The 16,565-nt window shown below is 32.0% G+C and overlaps 1 protein-coding gene across 3 annotated transcripts; it reads right to left on the reverse strand.

Moving 5' to 3' along the window:
• Positions 1-2,330: 2,330 nt before the first annotated feature.
• LOC134691189 (cytochrome P450 2U1-like) lies at positions 2,331-16,565 on the reverse strand. 3 transcript variants are annotated; one of them, XM_063551512.1, is made up of 7 exons: positions 16,339-16,565; positions 13,792-13,912; positions 11,736-11,886; positions 5,173-5,309; positions 4,790-4,886; positions 3,638-3,841; positions 2,331-2,643 (listed from the first exon to the last, which is right to left on the reverse strand). In XM_063551512.1, exons 2-7 carry the CDS (start codon positions 13,828-13,830, stop codon positions 2,459-2,461), a joined length of 813 nt encoding a protein of 270 aa, XP_063407582.1. In that variant the 5' UTR covers positions 13,831-13,912; positions 16,339-16,565; the 3' UTR covers positions 2,331-2,458. The 3 variants fall into 3 exon arrangements, with proteins under 3 accessions (XP_063407582.1, XP_063407584.1, XP_063407585.1); XM_063551514.1 differs by lacking the exon at positions 16,339-16,565 and adding an exon at positions 15,423-15,523; XM_063551515.1 differs by lacking the exon at positions 16,339-16,565 and adding an exon at positions 14,264-14,767.

A 16,565-nucleotide genomic window follows, 5' to 3' on the forward strand; every position in this document is an offset into this window, starting at 1 on the left:
TCAAGGTCAAGTCCCATATAGCGAATTAAGTGTTTTGACCTTATTTAGAGGATTTTCAGTGTGTTTTAAAGCTTTTTAAGGTTGACTTGGCCTTTTCAATGCATTCTACGTCTGTTGGAACATATATTTTACATTACAAAAGTAAAGACCTCTCAATTGTTCAAGAACAATTGACATTTTAATTCTTTTTTTTTCTTCTGCTGTCTGAGATGCTTTTTTGTTTTACAACATATCGAATGGATGTTTGGCCAATGATGTTGTACGGTAATAGGGGTTTCAAAACTCACCCTGTGTGACCGAACACTTTTACTTATAGGAGTTAACTCCCCGCGTCCCCTTTTTCTTGTTATCGCTATAATTCTTAAACCGTAAACGATTTTTAAAAACTGTTTTCACCAAATTGTTTGTCTACTCTTGAGAACGATTTATTTTATTTTGACTGAAGTGATCGGAAGATATCTTATGGGAGTTGTCTCCCTATGAAAATTTAAGATAGACGAAATGTTGGATAAATTCATACGGTATAAGTCGTACAGGCCTACAGTCTTTTGATATGAAGTCCTTGGCCTATTTGAAGGAAATTGAGGTCAAGGTCAAAGGTCAAGGTCATGTTATAAATTTAGAATTTTGCTTGTTATCTATATTCAAAAGATACTGTAAATAAAGGCAACAGTAGTACACCGCTGTTCAAATGATTAACAGTTAATGATATGATATGTTTGCCAAGTTACTGTTTACAATAAGGGGCAACTTCAACCCTTTAAAGTCAAAGTGTTTTGGTCAACCTTGATAGGAGTTTTCTCTCCTTTTGTGTTTGAAATCGGTATTTCTCCACAACCATACAAGTGATTGACCTGGGGTCTTTTGATTTGAGATCACTGACCTATGACCTTGTAATTGAGGTCGAGGTCAAAGGTCAACTTGACGTTCTAGATTTTGACATTTGCTTTAAATTCTCTTTTGTTTATTACATAACGATGTTTTCTGCATATGCTTAATCATCTTATTTTGTTATATCAGTTTGAGGTACCAAATACACCAACAAGGAGTGACCTTTTCTAACATCTTTTTTTTCAAATTTCATTCTAATTATCGAGGTGGAAAGACCTTCAATTGTTCTCTGAAGAATTGGTTTTTAATTTTTCTTGCATTTCATCATAAACATAAGCACTTTTTTTGGGCAAATTTCTACTTGATGAAGAGTAAATGTTTTTTTTTTTTTTTTAAGATAATATCATCTTTTTTTGTTTGACTTTTGCCGTTTTTGTTGCGTTTTTCATGTTTGCTTGATTTCATCTGTCTGCTTTTAGTTGTTTTTTAGGGGTAGTCTGAACGTTACTGAAATACTTACTGGCATTTCTACCTCAGGAAATAATAAGATATAGGAAGGTGTGGTAAGAGTCCCAATGAGACAACCCTCCATCCAAATAACAATTTATAAAAGTAAACCATTAAATGTCAAGAAACGACTTTCAACACGGAGCCTTGGTTCACCTCGAACAGCAAGCTATGAAGGGGTTAAGCTGTATTTGGCAAAACGCTTAGGAATTATGGTCCTCAAAGCTTTTCAGTTTCGCACTTTAATTGACATTTTTAAACTTTTTTGGATTCGAGCGTCACTGATGAGAATTTTGAAGATTAAACGTGTGTCTGGCATAAATACAAAATGTAATCCTGGTACCTATGATGAGTTTATTCACTAGGCAGGTATCAGATCATTGGTTAAATAACCAATATAACTAATTCTCACGTCATAATAAGTCATTGATGTCTTGGTTTTTACAATAGTATCGCAGTCTACAATGATTAAAATGAAATTTAAAAAAAAATAGTCCTGATAAAAAACAGTCTTTTAATACATAATGTTTTGATATGGGCGTCGCTGATGAGTCTTGTGTGGACGAGACGCGCGTCTGGCGTACTAAATTATAATCCTGGTACCTTTGATAACTATTTACTGTCTAGTTAAAAAAAACGGTGATATAATACATTCAACAAGAAATCAAAGCAAATCATTTTCACATTTATGTAAAACAGTCTTATAAGAGATTAAGTGTACTGTTTTGATAAAAACAAAACAGTCGCATGATACATCCAGTTTACAGTCTTGGTAAAAAAAAAGTCTTATAAGACATTTAGTTTTCTGTTTCGGTAAAAAAAAAATAGTCTTATCAAACATTCAGTTTACTCACTGTCTTGGGAATACAAAAATAGGCTTATAATAGATTCAGTTGACTGTCTTGGGCAAAAAAGGCTTATTTTACATTCAGTTTACTGTCTGGTTAAAACAAACCAGGCTTATAATACATTCAGTAAGAAATCAAAGCAAATTATTTTATCACATTTATATAAAACATTCTTATAAAACATGCTGTTTACTGTCTTGATAAAAACAAACAGTCTTATAACAGATTTAGTTTACGGTTTTGTAAAAAAACAGTCTTAAAATAGATTCAGTTTACTGTCTTGGTAGAAAACACATTTGAAAGTTCTTTGGTTGCTGTGTTATCCCATTCATGATCCCATCTATTGGTAGCTCATCATTCTCTTCAGCTTTAGACAGGTCAAATCGTTGTAATATGGACACAAATATCAGTAAAAGTTCAGATTCAGCTAATTGCTTTCCTAAACAAATTCGAGGACCTGCATTAGAAAATATATAAACGTTATTTTCTATCTGTAAAAAATGGAATCAAGCTGTACAATAGAATTCAGAGTTACAGTGAGCTTACAAACATGTTATGGAAGTTGTTAATCAATGGTAGATAGTTTTAACACACTTAAAATCCTGTGAAAAAGTAAATACAAAGTAGATATCCTTTTTATATTATGAGGGAGAAGTTTCATACTTTGATTCATTTGTAGCTTGTCCTAATCTAAGAAAGTATTCATTTATAATTTATGCAACGATAATGACTTACTGAACATAGCTGCAAATATCAAATAAGCAAGACAAATTGTGCCAATGGCAAAACAGGACCAATTCAGAGGCCATCTCGTGGTGGTTTTGGTTTAGTGATTATGTTACCAATTCATAGTGACTATACAAACTATTTCAGAATTTTGAGATTATTTGATAAATTATATAGATATAGGAAGATGTGGTGTGAGTGCCAATGAGACAACTCTCCATCCAAGTAACAATTTAAAAAGTAAACCAGTATAGGTTAAAGTACGGCCTTTAACACGGGGCCTTGGCTCATACCGAACAACAAGATATAAAGGGCCCTAAAATTACTAGTGTTAAACTATTCAAACGGGTAAACCAACGGTCTAATCTATATAATCAAAACGAGAAACACGTATATATTACATAAACAAACGACAACTACTGTACATCAGATTCCTGACTAAGGACAGGTGCAAACATTTGCAGCGGGATTAAACGTTTTAATGGATCCAAACCTTCTCCCTCTTTTAAAAATAAATAATAATTATGTGTTTGGCAAAATAAATTTGAATATGTGAGTACTTGGACACCCCAATGAGGGACTGCATTTAAGAGAACACTTCTTTGTGCTATACCTCTAGTCTTTTGTATTTTGCACGTAACAATACTGATTTATATTCTATGTATGACATTTGCTATTTGTTGCACATTACGATACTGCTTTATGTTATACGTATGCGAACTTACCCATTGAAAAGGCAGAAAAACCTTTTTTTTTAACAAATTTGTCATTTTGTAAAAATCGCTCTGGTCTGAATACATCCGGTTCCTCCCATAAAGTTGGATCACGATGTACCGACATCAAGCTAGGAAATATTATAGCATTCTTTGGAATTGTCATTCCATCTATTTCAATGTCTTCAACTGCAAGATGTGGTACGGCTAGTGGTGCTGGAATTATAAACACAATGTTATACTTTATATGATATAAAAGGAGATAAACATTAATGAGATAGCAACCCAATGATATCAAATAACGGATGTATATTTGTGCGTTTTTATTGACTATTTGTGTTCCGTATAGGCATTATATCATTGTCTATGTTTATTGACTATTTGTGTTCCGTATAGGCATTATATCATTGTCTATGTTTATTGACTATTTGTGTTCCGTATAGGAATTATATCATTGTCTATGTTTATTAACATTTGTGTTCCGTATAGGCATTATATCATTGTCTATATTTATTAACATAAGATAAACGTCTCTTACTAACTTTCTGCATTGACCTTCAATATTTGACAGCAATATTTATGCAAACGCTTAATGCTACTGCATTGTAATGTTATCGAGACTGAAGTGTTCGTATCAAATGAAAATCACATATTCTTCTAGTGTCTTTCGTATTATGAACACATATTTAACAACATTTTAGTGTAGTTTCACTAGTTTTTATATATTTGTCAGCTGAAGGACGCCTCCAGGTACGGGAATTTCTCGCTGCATTGAAGACCTATTGGTGACATTCTGCTGTTGTCCGTTCTATGGTCGGGTGGTCTCATTGAAAAATTCCCCATTTCTATTCTCAATTGTGTTTCAATTTACAACTGCTTTCATAATTGCAAATCAAAATATTTTTATAACATGTAACAATTCAACTTTCATTATGTTTATTCGATAATGTCTTGTTTCATACGCAATATCAAAATCAACAAAAGCTGTCGAATTTATAAAACTTCACAATCAGCGCAACACGGTTCTAAATTTTGAAAGAAGATAAATTATTCTCTAACACTTATTTATAAAGGCACAGAGGAAGAAACAAAATAAATTAACAAAAGTAGATTCTTAACATTTCAATTTAAGAATATGGAGTTGAGTTGTGTATTTGTAAATACCTATAGTTGCTATTCTTTGTACTTCCTGTATGGTGGCCATTACATACGGTAAGTTATCTTTGTCTTTGCCAACTGGGTCTCTATCTTCACCAATCACCTGAATTTAAAATTAAACAACTTGATAACTTTACACATTATCATCAGACAGGTTGTGTCTTAATCCATTGTCAATCCCTTAAGCAGACTTATTAATCAAATATAAATATAAATCTGAATTAGCCTTACCCAGACAATATAAATTGGTGGTAAGCAAAATCACAACATCAAAAACAAAACGAAAAGATAACAGTGACTGTGGTCCAGGTATCTTGAAAACCATTGTCAACTACTGAAAATGTTTAAACTCCATTTTAATACTGTATCAACGTTTAAGCATACAATACCTCCAAAATTTGATCTCTGCATTTTTTCTGTACATCCGGATATTTTATCATATAGAGCATGGTCCATTGTAATGTCACAGATGTTGTATCAGTGCCAGCTAGATACAGATCAGCTATAGTGAGAAACAAGTGGTTCTCTAAAATACAAAAGCAGACATTGTTAATAAAAACCGATAAAACTGGGTAAAAGAGGGACGAAAGATACCAGAAGCAAGTTAATGTCATGAATCGAAAATAAACTGACAACGCCATGGCTAAAAATGAAAAAGACAAACAGACAAACATGACACATCATAGAAAACTAAAGAATAAGCAACACGAACCCAAACAAAAAACTAGGAGTGATCGCAGGTGCTTCTGCTCCACATGTGGCACCAGTCATGTTGCTTAGGTAGCAATACACAGTAGGAAATTGGTTTCGCATTTGGGCCCAGGTGGATTTTACAAATATGAAAGTTATTGTGTAATAAAACTCATTTTTAAAACAGCTGAGTACTAATTTAGCCTTCAACGATGGTTTATAAGATTATTAAGATTATTTTTTATATGTTTTTCTTTTTGCTATTTTCTGCTTGACTCTCTGTTTTTAAATAACTTGACAAGCCATCGGTCCAGAAATTAATGTAATGTTTACAAACACTTTAACAGCTTCAGAAAAAGTATTGCTTCAAGCGATTGAAATCCTACTTTTAGACACATTTTGGGGAAATATGTGACATTTTTCCCTCCTTTTTTGTATTATTTTATTGCAAATAAATGCAGATTGTTGACATGGATACACCCAAAAGAAACTATATTTCACTATTTTATATACTTGCTATAAAATCTATGGAAGATTCTGATAACATACATATGCACATATATGTCACAAATAGTAAGCTTAATATTGCAAGAAAGCAATGAAAAGGGGATGGTAAAATTTATGAGGGCAAATGTTGAAATCTTTTTCTAACTGTTTATTGCTACCTTATGGTATACTAACCAAGCTTAGAATTGTATAATTTAAGACTTTTCCTACCACAAATCTATTGATATTTAGATTATAAATCAACTTCTGATGGGATTGATTGTTTACGAATGACAATGTGCATGATGTATGTCCTTTAATATGTAATTCACTAACAAAACAATTATGAAGCTTAGAAACGGAAAAAATACTAAATACTAAACTTGTTCAAAGGGTATCTACACGTCTCAATCTTCAAAATCGTTATCTAAAAATACTACCATCGCTAACATTTTTTACAATAAAAATCGTGGTTACCCTTCTATCGATAAGTGTCATGCCAAAAAAATAACTTACATGTCCCCGTCTTTCCACCAACAATACGGTAAGGTCCACGTTTAATGATCGCACATTTTCTTTAAATTTTGAAACTGATATAACTTGAAAAACAAACAGTATTATTTATTTACTCACATGAAACAAACCAGGGTGTGGTATTCAGTACGAAGGAGAAACTGGACGATATTTATCTAAACGCACTCAAGAACATCTGTATCGTTTTAAAAGACCAAATAAATTCAAAAGTATCATTTACCAACACCTTAAGAAGCACAACCATCCTTTTTAATATTTAGCTAGCAATTCAACCTTTAGAAGTAGTAAATAAGCAGCCTGGTGAATCGCATTTAAAGTTTGTACGATCACGGAAAATAATTGAATTAAATAGGATTAAAAAATTACAGACAGTTTACCCTCTCGATTTAAATGATAATATCAGGGAAATTGGTAATATATCTAGAAGCAATTCCGTTAACATTTTGGATATAGTTTCTAAAACTGTTCGTAAAAACCGTTCTCACGGTCGAGGAACAAATCGCAATCAAAGAAAATTTCGGGCCAATCATACCAATATTTCGGACCTAATTTTTATTTAACAAAACAACGCCAGACATTATCTGTTAACAAAACTCTGTTCGTTACCGGTTAATAAGTTAAATAAAATTTTGGAGGATTGCAACACAATTTCAAATAGCAGTCCTAAGTATGAAATTGTTCAAATTATTATGGCATATTGTTATTCTGAATTATTCCCCAAAATTGATCTCCCTGCAGATCATAAAAAACATTTTATTAAATTAAGTATGTTAATAAAGGCTTTGATTTTGTAAATATTGCCGGTATATTTAACGACCATTCTGTTAAAGAACAAATTTCTGGATATTATGACAATACTGAGTACCTCTTATTTGTAATATTTTCAAGAAATCTACCCGGAAATTTATGTTTAATTATAGTCAATTGTGTAAAGATGTTAATATCAGTGAAAATACACCTACTTCATGTAATTGCAGTAATTCCGAATATATTTATGGACCCATTTCCCATGTTATAACAGGAGATCTTAACATCGTTCAAGACCGAGAGTTAAAATCATTCCTCAGTAAAGGACCTAAATATCGTCCCCCGTCAATTATTAATTGGAATGAGTGTAGTAATATCATCCACGACTCACTCCACACTTACTGTATGAAATGGATAAAACGGGAAAAAGCTGACAAAAAATCTTTGGACTCTTTTTTTTAATTCAGTAATGAAGATAGTTGATAAACGTATTCAACATTTTAAAGAACATTTTACTATTAGCAATAACCACAATAAACCTATTTCTCGTATCAAACATAAACTAAAAGAACTAGCCAAGGAATATGTTTTTGTCCAGGCTGATAATAGATATAGGAAGGTGTGGTGTGAGTGCCAATGAGACAACTCTCAATCCAAATAACAATTTAAAAATTAAACCATTATAGGTTAAAGTACGGCCTTCAACACGGAGCCTTGGCTCACACCGAACAACAAGCTATAAAGGGCCCCAAAATTACTAGTGTAAAACGGGAAAACCAACGGTCTAATCTATATAAACAAAACGAGAAACGAGAAACACGTATATATTACATAAACAAACGACAACTACTGTACATCAGATTCCTGACTTAGGACAGGTGCAAACATTTGCAGCGGGATTAAACGTTTAAATGATAAAGCTGTTAATAATATTATTTTTGTTTGACGTAAATTTTATATTGAGGTTCAGAAAAAGGAAATCATCAATTCACCAACATTTCAACTGACTCCATTTTCAGAAAACAAAATCTGTAACAAACATAAACTTTTAGCCACCGCTTTACAAGCAGAGGCAAATACAACGAAAGTCCCAACTATGTATTGGCTTCCGAAGCTACACAAAACCCCTTACAAATATAGATTTATTTCTTCTTCAAGCCATTGATCAACTACTAAATTGTCTATTCTCCTTACCAGCACACTTGGTTCAATTAAAAACCTTATAATAAATTGTTCAAATAAGGCCTTCGAAAAAAGTGGAATAAATTACTTTTGGAGTGTCAAGAATTCGTTGGAAGAACTTGATAAATTGCATGCTTATATTGGTGATTTTGAATCTGTTCAAAGTTTTGATTTTTCTACCCAGTATACCACATTGCCTCACATTCTCATTAAGAAAACATTCACACACCTAATTAAATGGGCATTCAAAAAATCAGAATGTGAATACATATGTTCAAACTCTTTTAGGTCATTTTTTTAGTAGCAATAAACAAAAAACTATGTTAATTGGACATGCTTTGATACTATATATGCCCTTGAATTTTTACTAGATAACATTTTTGTTCGCTTTGAGGATTCCGTATATCGTCAGATTATCGGAATTCCAATGGGGAATCTGTGCACCACTTATTGCGGACCTATTTTTGTATTGTTATGAGTTACAATTATAACAAAAATAAGCAAATACCCATCAAAACAACATCTGATAAACAAATTTAATAATACTTTTAGATATTTGGATGATATTTTGGCTCTCAATAATGACGACTTCAGTATGTATATTAATGAAATTTATCCTGCTGAACTTACTTTAAATAAAGCTAATACTAACAATGACCACTGCCCTTTCCTCGATCTTGATATCTTTATCACTAACGGAAAGCTGAATACTAAAATTTATGATAAAAGAGATGATTTGTCATTTCCTATCGTTAATTATCCGTTTTTAGAAGGTGACGTTCCCTTGTCACCATTTTACGGTGTTTATATATCTCAACTTGTACGATTCGCTCGTGTATGTAACAATGTTTTAGATTTTAACGAGAGAAATTTATGTATTACTGAAAAATTATTACACCAGGGTTTTCGATATCACAAATTAGTCAAAATATTTTCTTAATTTTATCATCGGTGTAAAGACATCATTCGTAAATATAGCTCAACATGCAGACTTCTTATACGTTCAGGTATTTCACATCCAATTTTTTTATGGAAATATTCTTTATCAAGCACAAAGGTGTCAGTATTTACCTCAGAAACTTACAAAACCTTTGAATAGACTTATTAAGAAGGGATATAATTACGATACTGTTGACAAGTCATTAAAGATTGCATATTTTGGCGTTAATATTGAGTCACTGATAAGGTCTTTGCGTCGGAACTAAACACATTTATTCTAAAAACAGTTGTTGACATGACACGGGTTATGTTCTTCTCATATATGTTATGATGGTATGATACTAAACCCCTAACGGGAAGGATTGTGCCTGATGTTCATATGATGAAATCATAATCTTTCAGTCAGTTTAATTGAAGTCTGGAGCTGGCATGTCAGTTAACTGCTAGTAGTCTGTTGTTATTTATGTATTATTGTCATTTTGTTTATTTTCTTTGGTTACATCTTCTGACATCAGACTCGGACTTCTCTTGAACTGAATTTTAATGTGCGTATTGTTATGCGTTTACTTTTCTACATTGGTTAGAGGTATAGGGGGAGGGTTGAGATCTCACAAATATGTTTAACCCCGCCGCATTTTTGCGCCTGTCCCAAGTCTGGAGCCTCTGGTCTTTGTTAGTCTTGTATTATTTTAATTTTAGTTTCTTGTGTACAATTTGGAAATTAGTATGGCGTTCATTATCACTGAACTAGTATATATTTGTTAAGGGGCCAGCTGAAGGACGCCTCCGGGTGCGGTAATTTCTCGCTACATTGAAGACCTGTTGGTGACCTTCTGTTGTTTTTTTATTTAATCGGGTTGTTGTCTCTTTGACACATTCCCCATTTCCATTCTCAATTTTATTATCAATTGAATTGTTTACACTCCTTAGCAACCAAAATTAGACATTTTGACACAAGGATTATATTTGTACTCTTGCTATTAAAGGATTGAGCTGTATTGTAGCAGCCTAAGTATTCAACGCTTTGATTTTTTTTCTTGCAAATATATCAATTATTATTATTATCACGTTTTCATGCTGTATCTGGGCGTCACTTGTAAGTTTTGTGTGTATTAAATTTTAAACCTGGTGCCTTTTGTTAGCTATTATTCGTTGTTTTTTTGTCAATTGTGTTCTCCTATTTATTTGTATTGTAGTCCTGAAATGTTATGTTGTCATTTTAATGTAATATTAACATGACCATAAAACAGGGAGGTGTGGCATGCCAAAAAACCAGGTTCAACCCACCATTTTCTTTCTTTTTAAAAAATGTCCTGTACCAAGTCAGGAATATGGTCATTGTTATATTATAGTTCGTTTCTGTGTGTGTTACATTTTAACGTTGTGTTTCTTTTGTGTCGTTTGTTTCCTCTCATATTTGAGTATGAATTAACATTATTATAAGATGTGTCACGGTACTTTTCTATCCAAAGTAATGTATTTAGTTTTGATGTCATATTTGTTACTCTCATCGGATTTTGTCTAATGCTCACTTCGTTTCTGTGTGTGTTACATTTGAATGTTGTGTCGTCATTCTACTCTTATATTTAATGCGTTTCTCTCGGTTTTGGTTTGTGAGACGAAAATCTTTCTTTTTTTAACGATTTATGAGTTTTGAACATAGGTATACTATTGCTGCCTTAATTTAACATATATTAAATGTATAATTGATTCAGATGTAAGTAATTGATTCCCTACTACCAAGTTATTCAATCAAGTCTTTGGTATGCAATAAACAGAACGATGAACATTTTCCTGCTTAAAATTGCTAATTTTTTTGCAATTTTGCATCATCATGATCAGAGATCTAATTGAGATAGTCAACATAAAAAAACATGACAAAGAAATATTTTGCGAAAAAAATGAGGTAGAAACGAGGTTTTACACTTTGACTTGGCACCTCTCTTTAGATCAGTTTTTATCGCGTTTCGGTGTCAACAAAATAACTGCTAGTCTTCATAAAATATTTATTACTCAACCAAACTTTAAAAAATACCAGGCCATTTTACACGTTTAAGCTAGCAGAACACAGAAAATTAGTTAAAAGTGGGAATTTGGAAAACAAATTTACGACATCATAGGTAAACTTCTGATCTCAAACATGAGCAATGTGACATCATAGGTATACTCCTGATGTCAAACATAAACAATGTGACACCATAGGTATACTTCTGATGTTTAACATAAACACGTCGTGTTTATACTTTTTGTCCGCTTCTGAATGATGTGAACATTGTAAAAAAATCAGAATTCAAGGCACAACATGTGACATATTTGTTTATTATTTGACAAATAACATACCAAAAAAAAATCGGAATTCAAAATACTAACTTACCTGATATTTTACTGTTAGACTTTCCTTCCTGTTGAAGGTAAAGATCCAAAAAGTGTCGAACATTGTTTGGATCAAACGATCGTCGTTCGTCGTCTATTCTAGAACGAATGTAATCTTGAATTTCCATGCGATTCTTTATGATCTTAGGTACCTATGGCAAATAACAAAATAGGGTCTGAAAGTATGTCATTTAAACTAAATTATATACATTTTTTAGTAAGGAGTTATCATTTTTTCTTAGTGATACAGAAGGAAATAGAGCATTATGTATTTTCTAATTCATATATGATTATATTTTGCAATGTTTTAATTGCTGTTGTTTCCTTGTGTCGATTTAAAGCGTCGCAGAACTGATGACGACATTACAATGCTTTGAAAAGTATTTATCGCTTAAATTAAAACAGTTTATTTTACCTATAAAAAAGGTGAAAATACCAAATGGATTATCAAACGCATAGGTCGATCAACCAACTGGCAATCCGATGGCAAAAAAACAAAATAACGACCAAAAGATAAACAACAGTATATAAAACACAACAAAACACAAAACCTCAAACTGAAGACTGACCAATATAAACCCAATCAAAACATGCTAGGGGTCTCAGTTATTCCTACATACTGATGTCTTCATTATTTCTAGATAATTCTATACATATTTTTTTTAAATATTAATTTAGAAGATTACAAACTAGAAAACTAAAAAAATAGAAAAGGGATTTTTCGGTGTATCACTATTTGCATAAACGATTTTATTCAAATATTTGGTATATGCATCAATTTTTTTTTATCTTGGTGCGGCAACCACTAAATTTTACTTAGTATATTGTAAGAAAGTAAAGTAGATTATTAATTAATATATTTTGCAGATATGTTGCAATTTTCTTGATTGGTCTTTAAACATCAGTGATAAATTGAATGTCCACATTGTTTTACCCTGGGTTTTGATAAAATCACAAAATTAATCAGCTTTAAACTAAGTCAACCAAAGGCATCGTACATGCTGAAACATTGATTGGTGATTGGACTGATGTTTCAGAACTGGCTATCTTACCACCAAAAGGCATGGATATAAAGAAAGAATTTTAGTACCATAAGTACAACTTTATTAGACATACTAAGAATAAGACTATGCATCTACTGCATTTTTTATTTAATCTGAATACGGACTAGTAGAAGCCAATAGTTGAGAGAACCAAAGGAACTTGCAATTTTATAGACCAATTTGCACAATCTGGTTGGATTATGCCATTGTCAAAACATGAAATGCCAACGAAATACCTTAGTACTTGTGTTTTTTCTCATTCATTGGGAATGCTCCATTCTAACAACTGGGTATCAAGAGGCAAACGTTAGTACTAGTTTTTCCTTACTAGTAATTAGGAACGATCCATTTCAAAACTTAAAGTGCTAAAGACATACGTTAGTACTTGTATGTTTGTAGATATTCCCTCATTAGGAAACGCCCCAAACTAAAACATTGAGATCCGAAGATTAAGACATACTTGGAGTTCTATACAACGAAGATGAATATATATGACTCCATAACTTAACTAAAGATGAAGAAAGCTGTATTTTATATAGACCCGAATAACCTTATAATCTTATAATCACCTTATCTGATGCATTTTAGTTGTAAAGACATTCGCTGTCAGTAACAATAATTTAATGTCACTGATGAGTATTTGTAGACCAAACGCGCATCTAGAGTAGGTGTAAAATTTTAGTCTTGGTATCTATGATGAGTTTATTTACCATGTAAGTTAAACTCAATTGTTGTCCTTACGCGGCCTCGGTTGCCGAGTTGTCTATGTAGTCGCTATTGTAATCACTGTCAACACTGCAGTTGTGAGTTGAAACTCTGCTCATCCTTGTGCACTCGTCTCCAATCTTTAAAAGTGACTAAAATTGTCAATTTTCCTAACGAAGGTTGGTGGTTTTCTACGGGCACTGCGGCTTCGTCAACCAATAAAAACTGACCGCCAGGGAAAAGCCTAAATACGGTGCTTAAAAGTGACGCTAAAACACAAAAAATCAAACAAATCAATGCTTGTCTTACCTTACTAAATGGATTCAGATAAGTAAGTAAAGGTATCATATTTTCCACTCCCGCATTATTTTTAAATAAATAGTCTATATTTCCAAGCAGACGTAGAAAAACTGGATCGTTAAAGTCAAATCTGAAACGAGAGAGTAAACATAAATCTGTAATTTTGTAACTGAAATATTTATCATTATGTAAACAGGTATTTGGTACTAAAACTTTACAAACTAAACACCCCGATGAGCCATTATATTTTACAGCATATTTTGCATTACAACTATACAATCACCCTGCATCTGATTTTTTTAATGCTGAGAGTCCATTATATGTTTCAAAAAATAATCAATAAATAACTTTCATAAAAATGATTATAAGTTATAAATTCCATGGTTCTGAAGCATGAAATCAAACAGACATAGAAAAATTCAATTGCAAGAGTTCGCTGTCTATCTATATTTATTTGTATGTTTATATAAGGTGATATTACCGTCGGCATTCTTCGGAGGAAACTTTGATGGTTAATAAGATGGCGTCTAGTCTATAATACACACTTAATTGTGCTGCATGTTATCGAGCCCATTTATTGTAATTTTAAGGTGGTGCCTAACACTACAGGGAGATAACTCTGTAAAAATCACCTAAACGTTTTAATGGTTTTGTGTTGTTAGGTGAATATTAAGCTGCTCAATGATCAAAATTAGTTCTTGTCAAACTGCGATATAACCAGTGTATTCTTTCTGATGAATTGCTTGGTTCAAAATTATTGAAAGTTTTATATTTTTGTCAAAGTTAATACTTTGCCAACATTTTATGAAAATTAAACGAGACAAATTAATTGTAGTGAAAGTGTTGGGTACCACCTTTAAGCTATGTGAGGAGATACATTATTCTTTAATTTGGTTAAAACGGACAACCCATAATTTACGAATATTTTACAGTAAAGAACTTGTTTTTATTCAAACACTTAGTTAAGGAGGCTCGCGGGTATATGATTTTAAGAAAAAAATCAAACATTCAGTTTTCTTTACAAATTTTATTATTTACCTTTAGTAGTTGTTACTTTATCTTATGGTACAAGAATTTTTCAAAAAAATCAATACATGTTGGCCCCAGGTGACTTTTAACATTTAGATATCATTGAAAAGGCACCAAATTATCTCCCTTTGGTGCAAAAATGCAATTTTTTGGCTCTAAAAATGAAATGTCTTTTTCAACTCATCGGTGACCTATATTTTTTATTGTTGTTTTCGAATAGGCTGTTCATAAACTGAATAATTGTGACATTTAACCAATTTCTGTAATTTAGTTCTTTTTTTGTTTCGATATTACCAATATTTCTCCTATTAGTTCAACAGAAAAAAAGGACATTTACAAAAATGTATGCTTTTTCCGAAAGCAGATTGTGAGCGTAAATGCACGGTGACCCCATTTTTTTTATTTCATTTTTCCATTAGGTATAAGATAAAGTTAATTTATAGAAAAATATAGAGAAATCCTATATTAAATAGAAAATTTGATTTAGACCCGCGAGCCCCCTTAAATTACAAATACTCCTAATTTCGACTAAAGAAAGGTTTTGGGAAGAATCACAAAAAACAAATCTAGCCAAAAAATTGATATCGCATCATGAGCCAATCGAAGTCTACCAGGTGGATATGTCCATCCAAATTGCTAGATGTACTGGGATCGCTGCCTAGGTCCTCCATCATAATTATCAGGTGTTTTAGTTCTTTACTGCGAATTTAACGAACCCTGTAATATATGCCGTAGTTTAACTTTTAGAGGGAATGGCTTCTTATAGCAACTAATGATAAGTAGAATTTTTGATGGCATTTTCAATGATTAATTCATAACATGCGTAACACTAGTTTCGTTTGAAACAAATTGAGGTTCATTTAAGTATTTTATTAACGATTTATATTACATATAATTAAAATTTATCCTTCTTTTGTCGTCCAATTTTTGTTGTAAGAAATACCTTAGTGACCGCTAATTCAATTTAAGAATCATTGCTCATTTTGTTGTATCTTTTAATTTTAATTATGTGTGTAATCGATTTAACCGGATAAAGTTGTATGAAACACTTTTAAAATGTCTATCTTAGCTTAAGGCTTTAAATTATATTGACATTTATTATGATAATACTAAAGTGGCCGTTATAGAGTGTCAATTCTTTACATTAAAATGCAAATGGTAGGATTTGAATCTTGAATAAATGAAAAAGGCTAATGTCTACCCTACTTACATTTTGGCCATATCACTACTTTCACTTTCAACAATATTTGTTTCCTCAAGTTTTACTTATTTCAATATATATGCAACTGAAAGGACCACTTAAATAGTAAACATTTCAAAGATAACTATGATCACAGTAGACAGATTACTTAGGAAGAAATACCCCATGTAATAATTAGGAACTATATTGCTAAGACTACGAACAATGGAAATTAATAGTGGTCTTAGGCTAGATGATATCAGATAGGATTACCCCCCCCCCCCCCAAACAGCCCAAAGACTGTACCTCAGAGTAAAAACAATGAATGTCATTGCATATGTACGTACCTTGAGCCAAAAATTATACTGGATATTATATTCGACGTGGCCTTTGAAAAGACTTTACTGACATCAAAAGGTTTTTTTATTTTGTTTTGATAGCAGTTCTACTAGAAATCGTGCTTCTTCCTGTATTTTCTCTTCTAATGATTTTTTACCAACCCCAAAGTCTTTGAGCGCTACCATAGTAAATCTTCGTAAATCCACCCATTCCTGTCCATTACTCAGGACAACTC

This window comes from Mytilus trossulus, chromosome 11, assembly GCF_036588685.1.
Source record: "Mytilus trossulus isolate FHL-02 chromosome 11, PNRI_Mtr1.1.1.hap1, whole genome shotgun sequence".
NCBI lineage: Eukaryota > Metazoa > Mollusca > Bivalvia > Mytilida > Mytilidae > Mytilus > Mytilus trossulus.

What these genes read in the sequence shown, in the direction of transcription:
- LOC134691189 (XM_063551512.1), bottom strand. Translation starts at nt 13,830, where the DNA reads ATGATACCTTTACTTACTTATCTGAATCCATTTAGTAAG. An exon ending in GCAGAGATCAAATTTTGGAG is followed by an intron (nt 4,887 to 5,172) that starts GTATTGTATGCT and finishes TTTTAAATTCAG; the next exon opens with GTGATTGGTGAAGATAGAGA. An exon ending in ACAAAGAATAGCAACTATAG is followed by an intron (nt 3,842 to 4,789) that starts GTATTTACAAAT and finishes TTATAATTCCAG; the next exon opens with CACCACTAGCCGTACCACAT.